Source organism: Larus michahellis, chromosome 2, assembly GCF_964199755.1.
Source record: "Larus michahellis chromosome 2, bLarMic1.1, whole genome shotgun sequence".
Classification (NCBI taxonomy): Eukaryota; Metazoa; Chordata; class Aves; order Charadriiformes; family Laridae; genus Larus; species Larus michahellis.
Genome location: NC_133897.1, coordinates 72,531,363 through 72,555,692, shown reverse-complemented (window position 1 = coordinate 72,555,692; position 24,330 = coordinate 72,531,363). Strand labels below are relative to the sequence as shown.

The window sequence follows — 24,330 nt, the reverse complement described above, 5'->3', positions numbered from 1 at the left end:
GGTGTCTATGTGGCACAACTGTTGGTTGTACTGTATTGCTTTAGAATTTCTCTCCATTTTGCATAGCAAGATTGGAAACATGTAACACTCTACGAAGAAAAACCCACTTGGATTGTGGACAAAATTCTCCTACACCTGTCTTTTCCCTTCTCGGAGCTTCCTTCACAAGTGACGGCAGTTGATTTTCACAAGAATTTTAACCAGTCATACTTTGATGATACAACTATAAAGCATTTCACGTAAGTGTTCCAGTGAGTTAAAATAATTGAGTATGAAGTTCATCTTTACACTTTGGAAAACTTGTTCAAAATTAAGAACTCATGGCAGAGCATGTCACAGCAAGGAGCACAGGATGCTGGTAGTCACAAAAAACAAAGCCAAAAGGATGCAAAAGGAGGCAGGCATTCAAGCTAAAGACTAGATAAGCAAAAATTGCCATGGGGGAATAAAGAATGGAAGTCTTAGAGGTACAGAGAAATATACTGTAGATAGCCTTCAGGATCTCACGTTTGATTTAGAAAGTAATACAAATCCAGGGGAGGCATTTCCGGAGAAGCTAAACACCACAGGGCATGGAAGATTTCCTCAGCAATAGGAACACTGTTTTTCTTTTTGCCATTTTTAATTTCCAAACCTATGACTGAGGTGTGCCATTTAAGGCCCTACAAGATGGCAATTCCAGCTCCAGTGAAGTCCAGCCTACTTAGAAGAAAAACCTTTAGACGCCAGCAAATAAAGAGTGTCTCTAATTGGGCTGTTGAGAATTAACCACTGCAAAATAAAATAAAAAAAGGTAAGGCCTAAGTGCAGCAAGATTTCTTTCTGTACTGCATTGCCCTGGCGCAGGTACCTTTCTAACCCAGGCCCAGACTGAATAAGGACACTGACAAGGTATTTTGAAAGTCTTCTATAAAAAACTTATTTGACACTTGCTGTTTTAGGATACCTTTGATCCAATCATCAAAAACAGATGGAGACACATCCTGCCCAACCGCCAGTCACGAGCACCGAAAGATTGGTCCGCTAAACTTCCACACCCAAATACAAGTCAGGCTGAGAAAAACCTTGCTGAATTTTTTTGCTAGATTTCAACCAGGTAACATAAAAGTCTGAATTTCTCCCCATCTGGTACATCTACTGCAAAGGAGGCAATATCCTGGAGCACCTTCTTTATGTATCAGGGAAAACATTTTTCCCTAGATTCCGAGGTTTGTGTTGTCCGTATGCAATTCAAGACACTCGAGTGTAATGTCAACTTCTCTACAACGCCAGCGAGCCTCTAAGATAACCCGAGCAGACCAGCTGTACTCAAAAGGAGTTCATTTTTCCACGTGCTGCCAGCCTTGGCACTGTCAGCAGGAGAGGCCAACAAGAGTGCCAGTCAGAAAGGTTTAATAAATAGTGATGTGAACTTTACTCTTTCATACGTATACACTGGATAATATCAAGACAGGGTTGTAAAGCATGCTTTATGATACTGATTTCCCACATACGTATCACTTTTCTTTTTTCCTTCTTTCTCTCTTTCTCTCTCTTTCACTGAAAATTAACTCCCTGCTGTCTACAGAGCACGCTTTTAAGGATTGCCATGTTTGCTCTATGCCAGGCAGTGGAAAAGGGAGCTAGCACCTTAAAAGTCTGCATTTCCCCATGTGTCCACAGTAGAGTACAATTCATTACCTGTTTCCTTAAGTCCTGAGCCGATTTATGAAGAGTGTGGTGGTTGTTAGCGGTGAGCCCTTTCATAGAGGAGCCAGTGTTTGTAGTAGGATGGTGATTAGCAGCAGCCTGGTCTTTTCGGCTCTCAGCCTTATGTTCGCCATTCCTCTCCTTCCCTGGTGTGGCCTCTTTGCTTTTGTGTTTCTGAGCAGGTTCTTTCTCCTTCGATGATTTGCTGGACCCATTGAAAACTGAGAAGAGAGAAAATCAGACCATTAAGGAAAAAAAAGAAGAGGAGAAAAAAAAAAATACAGGACCAATCTCTTCTTTCAAAACAACCTAACTTCCTCTACTGTCAGTGTTAGGATATTTAGTATCGTCTTATATCTAAAGTAAAATCAATACAGAAATAGAAGCACTATTTTGCATATTTTTTTTTATATGAACAGATTTACTAAAATATTTCCTTTGCTTGTTAACACACATTTATCTTCAATATCCAAATTAAAACATAGAAGGTATCTTACTGTTTTGATTGACCTAAATTTAGACTTATCAGCTTGATTTTTATTTATGACAGATTTAATTAGCTTTTTGCTGTTGCAGAGATGGAATTCTAAACATAACCTAAACAGAAAAAAAAAGGAAAAAAATTTTTACATTAACGTAAAAGAAAGGAAACATTCCATGAAAAAGCACATTTTGTTTTCATCAATAGCCAAACTGCTGAACCAAACTGACAGCAGTTTGCCTATAGCAGACAAGCTGCAAAGAGAAAAAGGTACTTCTGCAAAGAAAGGAAAATACTAAAACCATTTTGGAACATATCACATAAAGTAATGCTGGGACCTATGCTGAGTGCCCTAGACTTCTGCTAAAGTGAAGGAATAAGAAAGCACAGAACAGAAACCATATTTTTGGTACAATAAATATTATGCAAACGTATGCAAGTGCATCTCAGCAAGTTTTGTTCCTGTCCCTCAGCTGAATTTATTTAAGAATAGGCACTGCTCTTTTGTTGTCAGGGCACATGAAAAGCTGAGGTTAAAAAAAAAAAAAACAAAACAAAACAACAAAACATGTCACATTTCTCTGTTTGTTTGTTAATAAAAAACGCGGTGAATTTATGTCAGTGCTGCCCCCTCTTCAGTGAAGCACTTGATAAAGGTCCGTGAGGCTTGTGATCCAACACCCGCAATGGCAAGCACTCTCCTGCCTTCTCATCTACTCTTGGTTTTTACCCCTGACTTTTTTTGCCATGGTTTAGGAAAGAACGTAAATAAGAAAATTCATAAATACTTAATAGCATAAGTATCTAAAAATCACATTTGTTACACACAACATGCACCATCTGTTAGGGAATATTAACTAAATGAATTAAGTTATTGTTGTCTTGTAACATGAAAGCCTTATTTTATCACTGAACATGATATACCTGCATTACATACCTTTTTATCTAAATTGTGAAGCTTAGCTGTCTCTACAGATGTCCTGTTGTATTACAGCAGTAGCAGCAGTAAGAGTAATAACCAACAATCCTTCTGGACAGAAGAGGGGCATCTAAGCTGCTTTTGAGTAGACACCTACCTCCAAACCTTCCCAACCAGCTATCTACCTTCCTACCACACCTCCAAAAGCTGAAACTTCATCCAGATACCGACAAATTTGTTATTCCGGCCACTTATCATATTCAGCCGGTCATAAGTGTTGAAGCAGATTATGTAGAAAAATAAAAAATTGCAATTGCTCTTCCTTCCCTATTCCATAAATTGAGTAAGAATGAGAGAAAAGCCATTGGCAGCGAAATCACTGCAAATTCCCCCATGGCTCCATCACTCCTGAGCTCAGGAGCAACTGGCGCTGCCCCAGCCAGCCGAGGATTTCTCAGTGATTTCAGTGAAAGTCGTGTAACCTCCGTGTCTCATTTCCAGTGATGGAACTGATAATAATTGCCAACCCCTCTCAGGGAGTTCACGACAATACATTTGTCCTCCTTTGTAAGGAGTTCTCACATCAGATGGAAAGCGCTATGGATGCACGAAGCACAACTATTTATTTTTAATAAGACATAGCACAAACAACCGATGGCAGCTTTGTTAATACGTATTTCATCACTGCAAGTGATATTTTCCTTTGGAGGGAACAAATGGTATATACCGATCTGCTCATACGGAAACGTTAAGTCAGAGAGATTAGTTTTCTTATTCAGTTGCCACTTTATAAACCGAAAATTACTAAAACAGAAAACACAGCCAAAAAGCCAAATTGTGCACTTTTATGGTTCACAAAAAAAACCCCAACCCAGCGAACATGAGAAAAGGTATATTTTATATGCAACAGCTCATTAATTTTAAGTGTCGTGGGAACCCTGCCAGTTTTACCCTCTGAGTAATTATCTTTTGTCTTAATTTGTAAGATTCTTGAAAGGGGAAGAGAGAAATGGGAGAGAAAAAAATGTTCAGTCTCACAGGAAAAGCTTAAAAAGCTTAAAGCCTGAAAACACAATAAAAAGGGAGAGACATACATGCAAAACAGTCCTAGTCAAGCTGTCTCTAGTCAAACAGTAGATGGTATCAGTTTCTATAAAAAGCAGTGTTTATTTCTTCCAACACCTAGAATATTGTTATATCCAGCTAGATAGGTATAAAAACCTTTCTGCAATAATAAGTTCTGCAAAATCCAAAAATATATTATGTGAACAAGTATCAAAACATTAACTTGACTAATTACAAAACACTATCACAAGCCAAGCATTTAATGGGGGCAGGTGGGTGGGTGTGTGTCCCCTGGACTATGATTTTGCTTCCATCTGCGTAAAAATTTAGAAGTATTTAGGCTTAGAGAGTACAATACAAGATTAAACTCTGGCACAAATAGCCAGTAAGACAGTTCAGTGAAAAGATGAAATCACCACGAAAGACCAAAAAGCCCCTCAAGAAATCTCATAGAAGAATAACTGGTAATAAGGCTGAAACAACTACTTCTCAAAGGAAAGAAAACAATACATCCCCCAAAAACTCCAAAACTCTCTATTAAATATTACTGAGACCAAATCTGATTTAGCAATAAAACAATTACCAAGTCTTTTGTGTCCTCTTATGCAACAAATCACGTTCTCCTATTGCCAGCTCCTCAATATTTATGTGACATTCAGAAAAGGTGCACCTTATGCTTTACTAAGCCCAAATGTAGACATGTCCCAGCTACAGTCTCCCATCCGAGAAAGAACTCCAACATGCACAATATCCAATATTCTGCTCCCTGTTATTTTTTTCCTCACAAAAGAGTATATTCAATAAAGGTTTCATCCTTGAAGCAATAATTTCATTAAAAACCAGAAAGTCAGGAAAAAACCCAACCCACGAGTGGTGAAACTCACATTATTAAACCAGAAATCTTTCATAATCTTGAATTATAATTATTTTATGCTACCTTAATCAGCTCTATATTTCCAGAACGGCTTTTAGTTAAAGGTAAGAGCACTACCAACAAATAGTTAAAAGTGCAAGTAAATTATTAGTGTTCAGACACTTCACATATCCTTTTATCCATATCTATCTGAATGCTCGTCCTCAAAATGCCACGTCCTCCAAAGCAATTATTATTATTATTAAGCTGAAACAATAAGAGTCCCAGAGCGAAATACTTGTGGGTCTTTTGGTTAGCAGTGATGATCAAATGCAAAGAAACCGAACCACTACATTCAAAACTCACAAGCACTGGGCGTTTTTAAACCACTGATATAATTTATGGCAGCAGAGAAAAACCTTATGGCAGGCATGATCCCTGCGGATGCATCACAGTGCTCTCTGCATTGGGGGAACTGGACCCCCGGCACCAATATTCACCCAGGATCCCATACAGGGACTTCGAGGTATCTCATTTGAAACTGTGATAAAGAATCCCTAGGCAAACCAATGCAAACTGTGCATGTACTAGGTGCAGCTATAATAATGGCTGAAAAAAAATGTTTCATCAAGTAAAGCCATAGATGTGCTCAATTACTACAGAGCAACTAAACATTTACTACAGGAATTGACACTGAAGTGAGCTATAAATATTTATTGTGTTTTCAACAATTTTCTGAAGTATTCCTAGAAATGAATTTGCATGCAAGTACTTTATAGCATACATCCAGCCAGCCATTCAGAAGCCAATTTATAATACGTACAATAATCAGGCTTTCACTGTGTAAGCAGCAGAATTACTGGACCAGGTTCAGCCAACAGCTGACTCCACAGGCTAAGCTTTCTCTCCCAAGCCCTCCTGGAGTTAATTCCTGCACCAGGTATGCTTTATACTTGAGATAACGGGGGGACTCAGTTGCAGAGAGCGCAGAGTACTGAGGTATGAACTCTTTTGCTTTTATAACAGTGTCTGGAAGATAAATACATGGACCATACATGTACGCATATGCCGCATGTTGCAGAGCTCGTGCCGCATAAAGCGAGTAATTGCACATTCATAAAACTATCCAAAACAAAGAGGGAAGATAAGAGTGAAAGGGAGAAGTTTTGTTTTTAGAAGGAGAAAAGGGAGCCTTGCCAATGTCGTGAACCCGAGCCAGATATTCCAATGCAAACCTCATGTTGTTACATAGATCATGTTTGGGAAGAGATGTAATATTAATCAACTTTCTGGCATTAAGTATCCGTTACTGTACAAAAACATTCTTGCTCTGGCTTCAATTCAGTTTTAAGTCACTGTGAAAACATTTATGTGGCTCTCAAACTGCCTTAAAGGACCCAGGCAATAATTCTTTTCCCCTCCCAGAGGAACTAAAACAATGATCTACTTCCATAAAACAGAGTATTTTAACACTGCCAATTGTTTTCCTGAAGTGTTGGGTATGTTCAGACTTCTATAAACCATTTCCAGAGATAGAAGCTGTCTTCTGAAGCCCCCCAACACGATCTACCAACTTGGGGTCAGTGGCAAACGCGTATTTCTGGAGAAAAGGACACCACAACACGGTATGAAAACATGTGGTACCACTGTTTCCGCACTTCTCCAGCCCTCACCCAACGCTATGCAATTTCTCAGTGGACAACTCTGCAACAAGATTTCAACAGCTAGAGAAGTCAAACAGGAGAACCGTGGCAGATAACACTGAATTTCTTTTTGACACTATCAGTAGCACAGCTCAAAACCCTACACGTACAGGAATATACTGCGCCACTGGTACTGGTATGAGACACCGTGCCACCGTTTGCAAAAATTCAATACCAAGTGTCTCATCTTAACACAAATTCATTACTCTCACCTAACCATTACGACACAAACAACATCGAAAGGGTCACTCGCTAAGCAGCAAGTCCATACAAGAAGTGTCTATCTGTTATCACGAGTCTCTCACTGGGATAACAATCCAATTTTTTTGAGCAACTTCCAGCTCCCCTATTCTTCTCCACAGGTCATACATCTAGCTACTGAAAATCCGCAAATCCCCACATGTGTTGTGTCTAATTTGCATATTTAAATATGTAAATTACCACAAAACGGGTAATTTTCATGTTACATATTTTTGCAGAAAAATTAAATGTGCAAAAATGTTTATTGCAACAATTACTGGTTCCATGGTATTTCAACAAAAGGCTGTAAATCATCAAAATAATTGCCTACCCATTAACTATTGTAGCACTCTGCCTGAAATGTTCTCATTCTGCTTTTTAGCTGGGTGCAAAAACTATTTTTCTTCTAGATGTTTACCTCTCTACAGGATTAATTTTACTAAAAAAAAAAATGCATAAGCCTAAGACTCTGTCTTATGTACCCACCCCCAAATACCAAATTTAGTTAAAAACAAGACTAAATAAAGAATTGCAACCACAAATTAGAATTTTCTCACAATGCGTACAAACAGTAATGTATGCTAAAAATACACCATTTAAGCCCAAGACATACAAACACTGCATTGAACTATATCCTGAAATAAGAAAAAAAGCCCAACTACCTAGAATCTTTTCCTGCCTCATCTTTGTTACTACACATGTAAGGAAATTACTCTGCCAAATTATCCACTGCAAACTGAGAGGTGAAACATTCGTTTGTATTTCTGGTAAGCGAGGAAGACAGCACTAAAACAGAGTATAGTATTTCTAGTGATGCCTGCTTACTACGCACTACTGCCAGATCTGTTTTGAAATTTGAGCCCCAAGAAAAAAGGCATCTATGCAATTTTCTGCCCTGCTCATTTCAGGCAAAAGGCATGCAGAGCAGTTTTTATCTGACCATGTCAACAAAACACAGCACAGACCAGTAACCATTTCTGACCCAGCAGGTTTGCTGACACACCAGAGCTGGTTTGCTCCAGCTAAGGAAACAAGACTTTCCTTCTTGAAGAAGTTTGGTTACAAATAATGATGGCTAACTCTGTTTTCCTACATTTAAATTGAACTTAATCGGCTATCTCAGGCGTCCGAAGACAAACATGACATTTCCACGTATGCTGGCCCAGGTGTGCTCTTCTCTCCACCTTTGAACTGCTGTGCTGGTGTGAGGAATACCTAATCCTACAATCACCCTTCTTGAGGAAATTAGCCAACCATCTCAGAGGAACTGTAGCCTGTTGCGTGCCCTTTCAAAGTTGTCTACGCAACCGCATCTCTGTATTCTGCTCCTCCTGAAGCCCTTTTCCAGTCCACAAGCCCTTTCAAGTAGGGTAACGCCTATCCCTTTTTGCTCTTGTGATGGGACCGATAAGCCAACAACTCCCCCGTTGCATCTTCCAGCTCCCTATCCCAGCCTGCCTAACAAAACACTTGGCACCTGCAAACATTTTCCTTCAGGAGCCTGCAGAGAAAACCTTCCGCTGTGCCACAGAACGAAATCAAAGTAGGATTTATTTAGTCATGAGGAATTCAAAGAATTAGTTTTAAAGGAACCGAGTCCTAAGCCTACCCTCTTACCTACAACTTGGAATTTCCTCCGAGCAGCAGGGAGATGTAATTTAGACTCGGTACCTCCCCGTCCCCCAGGGAAGCGGAGTACAGCTCGCTTGCGGAGAACCTGCTTTCCCTGCACGTCAGCCCACAGCAGCTGATGACTGACGCCCTCCTCCCTTTGCATAAGGTCAATTTTCTAATAGATCAATGTCTCTCCATCTCCTCCTCCATGTTGGCAAGACGCCCTGTCATCCAGGCTGTGGTTGAGAAGTTTCTCCCCACACCTGGCAACTACACTGAAGAAAAAACACATTGTTTAAGCCAATGCTCCTGCCTGGCTTCTACCACCAAATTCCTTGTGTTCAAAGCCGTGTAATAGCCGCAGATAGACTGATGGTCATTTGAGATGCGTACAAAATGCAAGCTGGAAAATAAGCATATCCATCTGAGCAGCACGCAGGCGTCCCGTGGCTGGGCGTTCTGGACCTAAACACCAAGAATTACGGGGTTTCTACACCCACCCTCAAAAGGGTCAGTAACAGGCCTGCAATTACAAGACAGCCATCCGAACCTCTGCTCTATCTGCTGCAATATGCAGCACCACATCATCCCTAATTTTCCATACGTTAATTTTGAAAATCACCAAAAACTTACTTAGAAGGTCTGAAGTTAAAAGTGAACTACGTGCTTTAAAAAGATGAAATCCATGACTGAAACAGCAAGAGGGATTTCTCTATTTCAACTAAATGTTCATATGGTTTCTTAGCTGGGAAAATATCCTTTTGCAGTCAGTAGCTATATGGAGACCAAGTGATTCAGTTGATTGGTTTCTGGCCTTTCACCGTTTTAACCCCGCTATAAATCCTAACTCAATTAAAATCATTCTGATTAGGACCAAAATTCCACATCAAGTTTTAGAAAGCTTCTAAAATCTCCCCCTCCTCTAAAGACACAGATAATTAAAGGCACAAACCTCTGCCAATTTTATTGCTGAATTTGTCAGAAGAAGTTATCAATGGTATTTTGCAGAAGAGGTAAGACTAGATGACCTCCTGGTGTCTTCTCTGACCTGAATTAATCTATGACACTTACTGTGAGATCACACCTTAATCCATTAGCAAGTAAGAACCACTCACCACTGTTTTACTCTACATTACAAGAAAACAGTTCTCTTGCAAATGACAACTGGAAGTCTTTAGACAGTATCTTCTCTTAGTGAGAATTGTTCATTGTTAAGTTAAAGCACACTGAAAAAAAGACAGTAACGGGAGGAGTTACACGCAGAACATTCCGCACGACATGAGAGATACCTACCCAGAACTACTAAAAGTTTCTAACCAGGGCACAAAGCACCCACCAATGACATCCAAGGCTTTATCTGCCACTAACTTACCTTAACATGTGTCAGACCCAGCCTAATCAGCTGAAGTTTGGCAATGACACGAAACCAATTTTTAACAGCATGGCTCTACTGTTTTCCCTTGTGGCAACCACAGCAATATCTTAGAAAACAGTTTAACCACAAGACTATCACCGCCTGCACTAAGATATTGCACGAAGGAAAGGCTTGCACATTGCTACATATCCCTTTTCCACACTCCCATGAATGTGGGGGATAAACACTTCTCCTGCCAACCATTTTACTTTGCTCTTTAACAGCTGGATATATGTGCAGCACATCAGAAGTACTAAGAAAGGAGGATGAAAAGGCACAGGTAACAATCTGATGCTTTAAATATATCTAGGTAAGCAGTAAGGTTGGAAGGCAACAAGTCAGTTGAGCTAATTACTTCAATTCGTGCAGCAAGCTATGCCACGTGTTACACGTGCTGCTTATTCATACGTAGGTGTTTTTGATTGAGCTGGCTGTCCAAAAGGTGGCTCAACAGGCTAGGTTATAACAAATAGTTTGGTGTGCAACCCTAATAACATCCCATATTGGTGTCAGAAGAGGATATTGACAAACGACTTCACCCAGAAAGTTGTTCTGGCCCCCATTTAGTACAAAGCAATCATTTGACACTGTCTAATGACATTAATCAAGCTCTGAACCTTTGTTGTTGCATGTCATAGCAAATACTTAGCATTTTCAGGTCCAAAGTGCTTGACTACAGATTGTATATTAAAAACAAAAGACTTTAATTCATTAAAAGTAGACTCTCACGCTAGATTAAGTTCATTTGCTGCACCCATTCCTGGTCTGCCTTTGTGTGTGGTCTCATTTAAAACAGACACACATGAACAAGAACCTACTTTATTCACAGGAAACAAATACTATTGGCTGTCAACCAAAATAACAGACACTGAAAAATGGGAATACCCCTGGGTAAGGAAATTTTAATTATTTAAAAAAAAAAAAAAGACAACGTTAAAGAAGAAGTTGTCTTCTCTGGGAATTCCCATTTCATCACCTTTGTCAAAACATCTCACATTGTCTCCTATGTATTTTATAAAGGTCTTTTGCAGATCTATTAAAGCAGCAGCTTCATTTATGCTCACTCTGATCTATATTGATAAAGATTATGAAGCCATTAGATGGCTCATTAAGTTTGCCTTTACTTACCCCGAATTAAGATTTCAGGTGTCTCTGTTTTAAGCTAATTTCAAAGTGGCTGCCATCTGGGACATTCTCAAGGAGCATGATCAGCTCCTTTTGTAATGATGTATCACATTTAAAACTCTAAGGCAGCAGGTTCTGTTACATGCAATCTCATTTTCCATGTATAGAGGTTTTGTGCCTGTTATTTTAGAACCATAGAATGGGTTGGAAGGGACCTTAAAGATCACCTAGTTCCAACCCCCCTGCCATGGGCAGGGACACCTCCCACTAGACCAGGCTGCTCAAAGCCCCATCCAGCCTGGCCTTGAACACTTCCAGGGATGGGGCATCCACAGCTTCTCTGGGCAACCTGTTCCAGTGCCTCACCACCCTCACAGTAAAGAATTTCTTCCTGATATCCAATCTAAATCTACCCTCTTTCAGTTTTAAACTCTTACCCCTTGTCCTAAAAAAGCTAATAATTGAAAACTAATTTTGGTATATGTAACAAGGGCACCCTTTATACAAAACTCCCTTTTGAAAAGCAGAGGTGAAGTAACTGGGATCTACTAATCTGTTCTGCAGAGCAGAGTGGCACGAAAGAACAAAACAAACAAACAAACAAAAAAAGCAGCAAGCACAGGTCACATTCATATCTCAAAAAGTGAGCTGCAGAGAGAGGAGAGCTGAACTGTCAGTCACCAGAAGGAAAGATTTTCATGGTAAACTAATACTGAGGAAGTGAATGGAGAGCACAGGCTTCATTTTGAAATTATGTCAGGCCAAGAAGGCATACAATTGTTATGATACAAGAGCTCTTGCTGGAAAGAGAACCACATCACACAAGACTTTGGCGGTGGAGCATTATAGCAGGCTCAGAAAATTTTCAGTGTGGCTTTTAGGAGTTCCATTTTACCCTAGGTGATGTTGCAACATACACGGATCCATTTATCAAGATATGGCACAAAGATATCATGACAAAAATACTGTGTAATGAATGCAGCTTTTGTTGATTTGCAAAGAAAAAACTGACTTGAAAAAGCTTCTTCCATAAAATCTTTCAATCAACAACATAAATACAGTACCTTAACTTACTGCAATTGTGGTATCAATATTGCACATGAGAAATTAAGTGTTGCCCGTCACACATTTTGATATCACTTACGAATGCTTATATTTAACTTTGATAAAATAAAATCATTCTAGATTAATCATCAGTCTCAAAAAAGCCAGAGAATGAGTGTGTGTCTACACATATACACATATGTGTGTATATATATATAAATCCAGCACATATGTGTGTGTGTATACATATATATATATAAAAAAATATAATTCCAGCCCTGCAGTTATAGTTCTGCTACAGACAGAGTTCAGATTGTCAGGAGAAACAGTTTAAAATCGAAGATACTAACTCTACATCTCACTCCATTTTCCCATTATCACCTGTATCCTTTTTCACTCAGATCCAGAAGGATGGACAAGGATTAAGCACATTTAAGCTCATAAATTTCCTCATTAGGCAGTGCAGGAGAACAGCACTATTTAGGACCTACCTTGCCCATTTGGTACATGTTTATGCGTTTTTCCTTTCCTGGGGGTTGACTGGCATGATGATGAAGCATTGTTTGTGGCTGTTTTTGTGTCCTCTGTCTCCTCCTCCTCCTCTTCTTCATCCTCATCATCCTGAGAGCTTCCAAAATATACCATGTTGCTGGGCAGGGCTGGAGAACCTGGTCATTATAAAGAAACGGCTCATTAGCATCATTACATTCACTCACTGCACTAACCACATTGATCATAACCTACTTTAGTGTTGTGCCTAGCAAGGGAAGAGAGAGACACAGAGATGGAAGGTCACACCAATGCATGACTAACTGGAGGTTTGTTATGTTTGTTTGTTATAAATTAATATTTATTAATTTTTAGCAACAGGATATGTATGTGCTTGAAAAGCAGGGTGTCCCCCCCCAAGCACATTCTATTCATACTTTAGACAATCAACAGTCTTGCTACAAGCCCTAATTAATAGCTTTGAGTATTCTGAAAAGGACTAATGCACATGCTTAATTTCAAATGCGTGCTTAAGTGCCTTACTGAAGTCTTAACATACAAACTAGAAGCTTACAGCTTTTCCAAACAGAATAAGAAAAAAAAAACAAGCCCAAAACATTTACAAACCTGCACCCTGGTAATACTTTTAGGTTATTATTACTTTAAAATATTACTGTTTAAACTTCACAATGCTTTGCAGACCTCTGCACTATTGCACACAATGCTTTGCAGCGTTTTTGTTCAGTTTTAAACAAAGAGAAAACCCGAGCCATTAAGATGCTTAAATTTGCCTAGCAGGTCCCTGGCAAAGGACAGAGAAGAGCAAAGGTCTCCTGATTCCCAGCGTGCTCCTCTTGAGGACGTTGCTTCTCATCTCTTGCTTACGTCCCATGATGCTCCCCCTCACCTGCCTTGTTTGCGCAAGCGTAAGACACAACACGCAATTCAGTGAGAGAGAAGTGAGGATTCACAAGCTTAACAGCAACACAGGGTTGTAATTTAAATGTAACTCTTGTACAAAACCTCTTTTATGTGTGTTGTGCAACAGTGTGTAGGTTTCCCTGCACTGCATCAGGACACGTGACACAACTGTAGCAATCTAATAACTATTTTTAAATGTACAAATACCACTGACAACTAATGGACGCTTTGCTTTATGCTCAATTATTAGTTTCCACATCAAAATGAGTCTTGTGTCTATCCCCTGGAGGGACAGGTGACCTAGAAGCCTTGTACTTATTCAGAAAAAGATTATTTTGGTGAAGAAAGGGGAAAATAGAGAGTCAATAGAAGTGGAGAATGGGGACTCATCGCTTCAATTATTTTCCTGTAGCTAAGTAAGACAAAGGACAAAGAGAGCTGGGCTACAGACCAACAACACAAGGTGGTGGTTACTTGGCTGAATCTTCCTTAGGAAAAGCTTCTAGCTACAAGCTCTTCAGAACAGCAATTCTGTGGTTTGTTTGGTTTTGAGCTGTTGGTGTTGCCATTGCCAACAACTTACTAAAGCTTATTTTTGGGTCGTGTATTTTCTGCTCCCAGCAGGTTTGTACAAAATACTCTTAAGTGCAAAAATTACATTTTAATGAACGGATACCTAAACATGGTACAAAAACTAGGACGGGCTGTTTCTGTGATAAGCCATCCTTTTCTAAGCGGACTGGTTTTGGTTGAGACGGAGCTAATTTTCTCCACAGTAGCTTGCATGGTGCTGTGTTTTGGATTTGTGACCAAAACAGCATTGATAACACGGGGATGTTCTAGCTACTGCCGAGCAATGCTTGCACAGCATCCCGTTTCTCGCTCTGCTCCACCAGCGAGCAGATTGGGGGGGAAAAACAGAAGTTGGCAGGTGACACAGCCAGGACAGCTAATCCCAACTGACCAAAGGGCTATCCCAGACGATATGACATTGTGCTCAGCAATAAAAGCTGGGGGGAGGAGGAGGAAACGGGGGCTTTCAGAGTAATCGCGTTTCTCTTCCAAAGTCACCATTACATATGATGAAGCTGTGCTTTCCTGGAGATGGCTGAACACCTGCCTGCCAATGGGAAGTAATGAATTAATCCCTTATTTTGCTTTGCTTGTGCTCACAGCTTTTCCGTTATCTGTTAAACCATCTTTATCTCAACCCATGAGTTTTTGCGCTTTTACCCTCCCAATTCTCTCCTTCATCCCACAGGGGTGGAGCGAGCAAGCGGCTGTGTGGGGCTTAGCCCCCCACCTGTAAAGACCTTTGTTCTTGGTGTCAATAATGGCCCCTTTGGGATTGTGTCCACCTTTGGGAGAAGCAGAGAGAAACTCCCCACTGGCACCCTGCGCTGTGCATTGGGTAGCCCTGGGACAACCAGGGGAAACACTGCAGCAGCACCTAGGGCATGACGATTCTTCCCCCTTGAAATAACGTATGTATTAATCCATCCAATCTAGACATAAATGTATGGACACATGTGGTTATCCTAGGGGGAAAGCCTTTTGCATGCCACAACTTTCATATTTATACAGACTAATGATCAAATTAAGACTGTTGACATATTTCAAGGCATGGGAGCTGTAGCAACTTACAGAAACAAAAACCTTTGCATTTTTTTGGCGTGCTCTAAGCAATCAACCATTAGGTAAGAGGGGCTGAGAGGCACACTAATTCTTCTGCTTGGAGGGGAGCTTTAAGTCTCAACAGCAACTAACTAAAAGAGACTCCAAAACAGTTACTCTAGGATAGTGCTGCCTGAAAAATGAATTCTTTTTTCTTCCATCTAGGTATCCAATCTCTGGTATGGATTCAGAAGTTATTAGCTCTGCAAGTCTGTACTGTGCATTGGTTCTAATCAGGATCTGAAGTCAGGCACCATCAGTGCATTAATGCATTGACAAATGATGGCAGTAAAAGAAACTTACTGCTAGGAACCCTCAAAATTAGATTCAAACACAGACTGAAATCTCTCTATTATAATTAGAGAAATAGTCAGAAATTTTATCCTTCTGAGACACTAAAATAGAAGACCAGATATAGCATCTCTCCTCTAAGCCTTGTCTTCCCTAGAGTTCCACATCCCTGAGCTTTTCTGTTAGCTGCTTTCAATATCAAAAAAATTATCGTCTGTGATGAAAATGTTGCTATTACAATAGCAACCTTTTTTCTTTTTTAAAAAAAACACTTAAAGCATAGAATAAAATACAGTACTGTGTCATTCTGCTTAGAAAGGAGGGAGGGCCTAACCCAAGTGAGAGAGCAGATACAAACTTCACCTAACTGCTGACATTCAATCATTGTAATCTCAGTGCATAAATCTTCAGTCAGAATGACATTTTTTTAATTCTTTCCAATCGAGAACTATAACAACAATGGTTAAACTGCATTCCTGGGACAGCTGGGACTGTTTGTGAAGTACATTTCCAGAGAAATTAGACTCGCAACGTCCAATAACACAGGAGAGTCCTGATAGCTTTCACTTTACTGATCTAAGTGCTCTGCAATATGAGACCTTGGAGAAAAGCTGGCGTTCAGTCAGGTCGCCTCCTCCCCTCCTCCTCCACCCCAGTTTTTCCTACATATTTATTAAAGTTGACTTGCAAAACAGAAAGAAAGAAAAAAAAAAGGTTGGACTTGCGCATTTTTGTTCTATTTAAGCTTTGTTATGGATGGAAGACACTGAAAGAAATCTAAGTGCTTTGAATTTTCTTTTTATATTAGAACTATTTTTATCATGGTCTTTTATATTAAGGGTTCGATTCTAGAATAGCCTCAAATACTGAGAATTTGTTCACACCTATGGGTTGAGCTGCTTAAAACCACTTTCACTTTAAGTCTACGTAGCTAAACGTGTCCAAAAGGCTGAGAAAACACTAGTTTAAAATATTGAAACAGGCTGAAAAGATACTGCAAATTCCCATTATGGGCAACGTGAAGGGAAGACAAGCCTGTAAGTACACTGTGATTTCATTCAAGCTAAAAGAATGACAATTATGTTGATTAGGCAACACCTAACATGTGTAAGTGTGAGTGGTTAATGTGTGCTGGTGGTTTACACCAAGCAAGGAGCTAAGAGAAGCCCTCCAAACTCCTCTTATGGAAATAAAATTCATACTTATTATGACTGAAGAACTAATGAAGCTCATACAAGTGAGGCTGCACTTGTAAGAGTAGAAGCTAGGTGATCACTCACCTTCTTTGTTATAATAGATTCCCGTCCTAATATTTCTATTCATTTCTGAGACCAGACAGGAATGTGTATATGATACCATAGCCTGCCTCTGCAGGGGACCTCAATTGTTACTCAAAGCTGCTAATTTATATAAACAGAATTTATATTAGACAAATTTATAGGTAGTGTTATTGTAGCCACGAATCCCTAAGACCACTGGAGATGTGGAGGTGCACTCAAGAGCTGGTTTTGTTTTTTCCAGCTATATCAGTTGGTCTAACAAAATATATTGCCTTTCCTCATAAATCTGGCCTGTCTTCATCTCAAGTTAAGAACATGGTGGCTTGCCTTACAGAGAAACTTCGCTGACAGGTTGTTCTCAGGTTTCCCCATATATAACAGATATTTATCATGAAAATTATGTATGACAACAAGGTGATAAAAACTCTCCAAAATGGCACAAGAATAAGGAAAACTGCAGGTTCACCCAAGACTTACATACACACATGTTCACAGAACATACAGTTGTAGGCATTTCCTTGTTTTTTTTTTTTATTTACGACACACTATTGTGCACATTTTTGTTCTTGCCTGGACACACTCAGCAACAGAAACCCATGAGGCAGCTAATGCCAGTTCATTCTTGCACGCATTTTGCCAGCCAGACAGCAAGAGCAAAGATGAGCAATCATCCCTCCTCTTCCTCTTGCCCTCCCCAGCACCAAGGCCTGATTCTCAAAGCTTACCCAGGGCAATCTAAAGAGCAATATTTGAATTTAATTAATAACCACAGCAGGAGAGAAGAGCTGCAATCCTCCAGATAGGGGGCAACAACTGTGCCCAGGAGATGGTGCATGCCAGGTCTCAGCACTCTAGGTACATAACACCCTGCCTTCCTCACTTTCCGTCCCCAAGAAAACAGAATAAAAAAAAAAAAAAATCTGTGAGAGTTACAAGAGCCTGTGGCTATATTGAATTTTACAAGTCTCCTCCTGTTCCAGGAGCCCCCAGGTTGTGCAGGCACCTGCTACCATAGGCAGTGCAGCTGATGAAGGAGGAGAGCAGGGGAGCAGCACTCCATTGCCTGGGGAAAACATGCAAGAAGCCCTCCACAGTAAGAAACCCACCCTGCCGCACACCCAATAAGCTTGTGCCTGAAAATCCTGCTCACTCAGCAAATCTGCTGATAATCTAGAAAATAAAATTTGACCTAACACCACTTATTTAGAAGATGTTTCATACAAGGAACCATCTAAGACTGTCTGTGGCTACACGGACATTTTTCTTGGCATCAAAAATGCCTACAGAGCATCTAACCCCATCTGGCCTCTTGTGCTTACTCCTGTACCACCACCTAGACTGTGGCAGTATAATTTTTTTGTGGGGCCATGTGGTGAATCAGATCAGGGAACTGATTCAGATTAAAATCCCAGACTAAGGAAATTAAAGTCCATTAATAAATGCTGTAACTGTAATGTAATGTTACAAGCTCTCAAGTAAAGATTTGGAAAACTTCTATGCACACTTTTTCTTATTGAATGTGTAGCTTAATATATCACTTTATGTTATTAAACAAAACATGAAACACAGTATGTTTCCAATCTCATGTAGGAGGCTGCACGTTTTACATTCTGTCCTGCTGATGTCTAGGCACACACTTCCTAAATGCTTTTTTCTTCCTCCCCTGAAGACAGTTGATTTGCTTTGCATCAGTATTTGCATAAAAGCATGTGCCATCACCAAAGAACAGGACAAGGCAATTGCAACATGATGGGCAGGAAGGAGAAGCCATGGCAGAAGAAGCAAGCTGAAAGAAAGGGCCTGCAGTAGAAGCAGAGCAGAAGAGAGGGGCTCAGATGTGCTGGGACTGGACAAAGAGGCGAGCAGTGAGAGATAAGTTAGCAGGCAGACACAGGCTGCAGAAGCAATGGGAGAAGAAAGATGTTGAAAGAATTACTGAATTTGTTTACTAACTAGTAAACAAATACAGTAAAGTGGGTAGGACACCTTGTATTGAGCAGCTTTAACAAGAGTACCTGTCTGACAGTGCTGTCTACCCACTGCCCTGATCTGGATGTGCACTCATCTTTTCCCACTTGACAAGTCACTGTTAACTCACAGTTAAGAGCAGAAAAGCTATGGCCAAAGCCAGGCAGCAACCTGGACGAAACTTCCCAGCCCTCTCCCACTCCTCCAAACCATGGCGGTAAGGCCATATCACCGAAGCTGGCTCTCATCTTGCGATTTTGAAAGTCTAACAAATTGCCGTGGCTGACTAAGGGATTGCAAGCCACACAGAAAGCTCAGACAGCTAACAAAACCCCAGGTACCCTCTCCTCACTGGTATCGGAACAGGAGTTACTGCTCCTGCGATCAGATACTGCTGTGCATGACAAATTTTGAGAAAATCATTAATGGTGATTTTTCTTTTTTAAATTCACTCATCGTGGTTACAATGAGCTATGAATTATTACAAAAAGGGAGGATACGCAGCTCTTTAAAAAATGAGGTTTGAAGTATGTTTGGCAACTGTTCCCGTCTGTTATTTGCAGTTTCATTATTGAAATTCCCTCTTGAGTATTTTTGCCTTCCCTCCTATTGTGTGAGCAACACAAAAGAAAACCTAACTATATAGGAAAAATAATTACCACAACTATACACAAAGTGTTGCCTAATGCATACGAAAGGATGACAAATGTATTTTATGTCCTCTGTTATAATAATCCGATGCTTATACGAAAATAAGTACAAAGTTAAATATGTTTTTTTAAGCTGTGGTGCTGCTTTTAGCAGTTTTCTTGGAAAGATGTTACCCTTTGCATGTGCAAAGATCAGGCTTGCTACTAACAGTAGGCAGAATTGATGCTTGCGTAACCTGTACATACAGATGCGTTGACCTCAGCAGCAAGTGCCTGATTAATAGAATAAACTAAACTCTTTTTCAGCCATTTTATTTGACTAATGAGGTTATTATTTTTTTTTTATTTGACAAATGTGTAGTTTTCCCTCCTAAATTACGGTGTGTTTTGTTTCTCATTAAATTACATTAACTTTTGTCTTGGACCAGCTAAACATCTTAAAAGAAACTCTGAATTTGGATCTGAAGCATGGAATCAGAAGTATGGAAAGTGCATGCGCTTTGCCAAAAGCACTATTTCATTACTCTTCAGAATTAGCTGGCAGTGTTTCTGCAATATTTACTGAAGTACAAACCAAATGTTTTCATCTGGACAGGATTCAAACCCTGGTATGTTACAACCACAACAAAAATCATCTCAATCCAAGAGCCTTCTCTGTAATTTGGGCTGTGGTTTCTGCAAAATTGGAGGATTCTTCTCCATGAATTATTTACACCAACTCCCTCTCTAGCTCCTCTCTTTTTTTTTTTTTCCCCTCCTAACAATTAAACATAACCCAGATGTGCTTTGGAAAAATCGTAAAAACAATTTAAGACGTCAGAATGATTTAAACACAAGGCAGGTCAAGGTATGCAGGACTTAAACCTGCCCTGATAAACATGTGGCATGCCAAGCCCTATAACAAACTGCATCCAGAGGTTTGGCTTCCCCTCTGACATATGGCCCCATTTTGGGGCTGTATGCAGGTGGAAAAACCTTGCCTCCCAAATGCTGCCCATGTACTGGCATCTCAATGCTTAAAATTTAGGGGCTGCTTCTCATTTATTGTATGTCCTACTTATTACGTTTTGACAGCACAGCACCAAGTCCCTGAAGTGCGAATAAATGTAATTTATGCCTGCACTTTATGGTCATTTTACAGAGCAAGGCTAAAAGAGAATGAACTGCATAAACTCTATAGGAAAGAGCAATTGTATCTCACTTGTCTGACTCCACCTGCAGCAACAGTCCCAGAGGGAGCTCCCCCGTGCCTGGGCGAGGGAGGAAAAGGCCATCCCAAGTACAGAAACAAAACAGAGCTCATAAACACACCAATGCTCAAACTCTCCCTTCCTCTGCTGTCGTACCAATCACAAGATACTTAGTCTTATGGATAACTTATTGGCTATTCTAGTATCATAAAACTCATTTTCTTCTCAGTCTATTCTTCAAAGCAGTATAAGTTAAAACCAAAAAGCCAAAGGAAATTGTTTCTTTTTTAGAGAAGCGGAGTAAGCGTGGGGAAACGCGTGAATCTTCAGGAAAAAGATACAAGGTTCACTTTTCGAGGTCAACAAAACACACACCAGAGTAGCAGACTACTGAATATTTCAAAAAAACACGTATTGTGCTTCTCACATCTACAATTTGTATCTGACAATCTCAAAGCAATTTACCTCCACTAACCTGGATAGATTTAGAGGCAAACCTCAAAACCAACCCTTCCCACATACACTTCAACCCCGACTTTATGTTCCTCTCCACCATGAACAAGGCAAGTCTGCAAATCCCAAACCCCCATGCTGCCATGCCCAGAAGGCTACCAGGCTGCGTTTCATACCCAAGAGATCCTGAGCCCCATTCCTAGCACAAACTAAGCCTTTCAGGGGGCACTGAACCTACAATAGGTTCACAGGTTACAGAAGCAGGCTCATGGGTTTCTGGTTGGCAAGGAGGGCAGGAATTGCCTTTGCCAGAATACTTTATATCACCCACCTGGGTGGCGAAAACTGTGGGCACTGAAGTTTTGAAGCACTGCTGCTGCCATCAGAGCACTCAGATTTTATGCCAGTAGCTCATCCATAATCGATGTCCAGCTATGTCAATACCGACATAGAGAGTTAAATATTTCTCCTCATTTCACCGAAAATCTAAGCAGCTCACCAAGGGACTCGGAGAGAATCCGTGGCAAACACAAAAGCTGAACCACAAGATGAGTCTCCCATTTCAGTGAGCTAATTTCATCCTGTGGCTTTTTGCAGGGGTAGATATTGGAATCATTAACATCAGAAAGGGGCCCCAAAATGGGAAGATCAGGGTAAAACTTTGATTCAGCTGCAGTACTACATGCACACTACTCTTGCACTCAGCAGCTCTTACAACCTCTTAAATCTCCTGGCAGGCACAAACTGATGTGAAGATGCACCTTCCACTGCGTCCCTGAAGGAACAGCCCTCCAGCAGCACTCCCATCCCCTGGGAAGGAATAATGCCACAGTGTTAGTCGCCGGGCTCTCTCTGCATACCTCATACACGTGCTTTTCACTGTAAGCCCGCATATCCACTTCTCCCTGCCAACACTGATTAAATTACTCCTATACTAAACCACTGCAGGAGTGAGTTACCAGCCCAGAGCAGCATATTCCAGAGGTGGACTAAATGGTTGCACGTTATGAGATATACCTCTTCTTTTACATTTCAATGTTACTCCTAACGTTAAAAAAAGAACGTCAAAATTGTGAGATTACATTTGCTAAATGCAAATTTATTTTTATTAAATGGTTTGTGCAATTAAGATTCTACACCCCAGAGTTTATTCTTGTGTTTTCAATCCACTCTAAAATTTTGGTCTCAAACATCAAATGATTTAACAACGAAATTGATAACAAATCTTCCTCCAATATTTTAAAAAAATTATCGTAATGTTTTAGCATTACTTTGGAATTATAAAAACTAACCCAGACTGCAAAGCAGCCCACCTTTTTGGACAGCATCAGCATTTCAACGCTTTGCTTCCAGCCTAGTCAAGCTGCTGTGCTATTTATCGTGCTTACTCTGATCTGGTGAGCATGTCCCCATGGTGGCAACATACTCCCCTTGGAAGGCTGGGACTTCAAGAATGTGACTGATGCAGTCGCCAGCTCTCATAAAGGCCAGTGTACCTATTGACACTGAATTACCAGGCAAGCGTTACTTTCTGCCTTGTTAAAAGCTAATTAATGGTCATTTTCTAATGTGCCCAAAATTAAGAGCTCCCGAGGTTTTGGGGTCTCTCCTGTTGTAATGGAAAATCTCTGTAGGTATCTATTACCATAGACAATACAATACTTCCTATTGAGACACAAGAGAGAAGACTGGTATCAAAGGGCCCCAAGCCTATCAACTAAACAAGGTGTTTAAACCAAAAAGCCTGTTTAAGAGCAAACTGCAAGAGGACCATGGCATCAAGATTCTTAAGTTACTTAACTTTGGACCAATGTGCTATAGTGATATTTTCTATTTTGGTTTTGCCCAGTTGTAAGAAACCATCATATCGTGAAGTCATTGCAGTACTCAAAGCGAACAGTCACGTGTTTTGCAGAGTAGTTGTTAGAGGAGCCCGAAAACTCCATTTGTGAGATCTCAATTAAACCATCTTTATTTAGGAATCCCTGAAATTCTCTAGCATGTAACTCCCAGAGGCCCGGCTTAATTAGAAAATTGATCATGGGAAAACTTCTTAAAATGTAGGCTCCTAATCATAGCCTTCCTGTTATCACCTTTTGACAAAGATCCATTGCTCAGAGGGAGTTGTTTCTTCATCCCCCTTTAGCCCTGTATTATTCCACTCGCAATATTTTTAACCTGTAAATAATTATGCAGAGTAAAGGTAACTTAAATGCGCTGTAACAGAAGCTAGCAAGAAAAATTTGATCAGAGGCAGAAAATACAGTAAAAGTGAAAGCCGTTGTACAACTGCACAGAGGTGACACACTTGTATTTACGCACACTGCCGAAAGACTAATTATGCCTCTGGCAAAGGGCATATGGGCTCCTTCAAAGAAGCTATTTAAAGATAAGAACGCTGCAGACAAACACTTCAGAGATATCTGTGCTATTCACTTCCTTCTTGTGTTGGAAATTCTTGGTCAGAATTTAAAAATAAAAATATTTAAAAATCAAAATAATAGAAAGCAAGGGAATTTTGTCAAGTTTGATCAGTGAGATATATTCCAGGGTGCTCAAATATTCATCAACTGTTACAGCTTTTTCATTCTGCTCCGCTTACCTTTAAAGAAGTAATTGGTACATTGTATTATCAAATCAAGGGTTCAAAACCAAACTAATTAAAAATATGTCTAACGCCCCTAGTATTCTGAATAATGAAACCAAGCAGGCCATCGTGGTTAAATTATCTCCCTTTGAAATTACAGGATGATAAAAAAAAATTAAAATTAAATAAATAAAAGTGATTTGAAACATTACATTTTCTGAAACATAGGAGAAGGCCAGGTATATGGGACTCCTTTTCCTAAATACGGGACCTAACACACATCAAGGGTCTTTCCTCCACACCATCACATCATAGTACTGCTCCATCACTCACAGAATTCAGCTGCTGCCACTTAAAATAAACCCCCCAGAGTACTGAAGAGTGAACTTCTGCTTGTGGCTGGGATTTTTAGATTTCTCCATTTAAAAATAGAAAATGAAAGTGCACGGTGATATGGTGTTGCAAATTTACACCATGCTTCTGACACTGCCACTGGGTGTGGTGTGACAAGGACAGAGACATGACCAGAGAGATGTTTTCACACTGGTCCTGGAGAAGACTCCTTTGCCAAAGAAAATCTTTGACCATGAATGAGGACTATATCGTCAGAGCATTTTGAAGGACTAGGACCTAAGACAGTCCCAACTCTAAAAAAATAAAAATAATTAAAAAAAAACCAA

General features: G+C 40.1%; 1 protein-coding gene across 2 annotated transcripts in view; it reads right to left on the bottom strand.

Moving 5' to 3' along the window:
* JARID2 (jumonji and AT-rich interaction domain containing 2) overlaps positions 1 to 24,330 on the bottom strand; it is a 225,890-nt gene that overhangs the window by 38,809 nt on the left and 162,751 nt on the right. For both annotated transcript variants that reach the window (XM_074575853.1, XM_074575855.1), the window contains exons 5-6: positions 12,639 to 12,815; positions 1,681 to 1,910 (exon numbers count right to left, since the gene is read on the bottom strand). In XM_074575853.1, the coding sequence (XP_074431954.1) occupies positions 1,681 to 1,910; positions 12,639 to 12,815 (407 nt within the window). The remainder of the gene's footprint in view (positions 1 to 1,680; positions 1,911 to 12,638; positions 12,816 to 24,330) is intronic.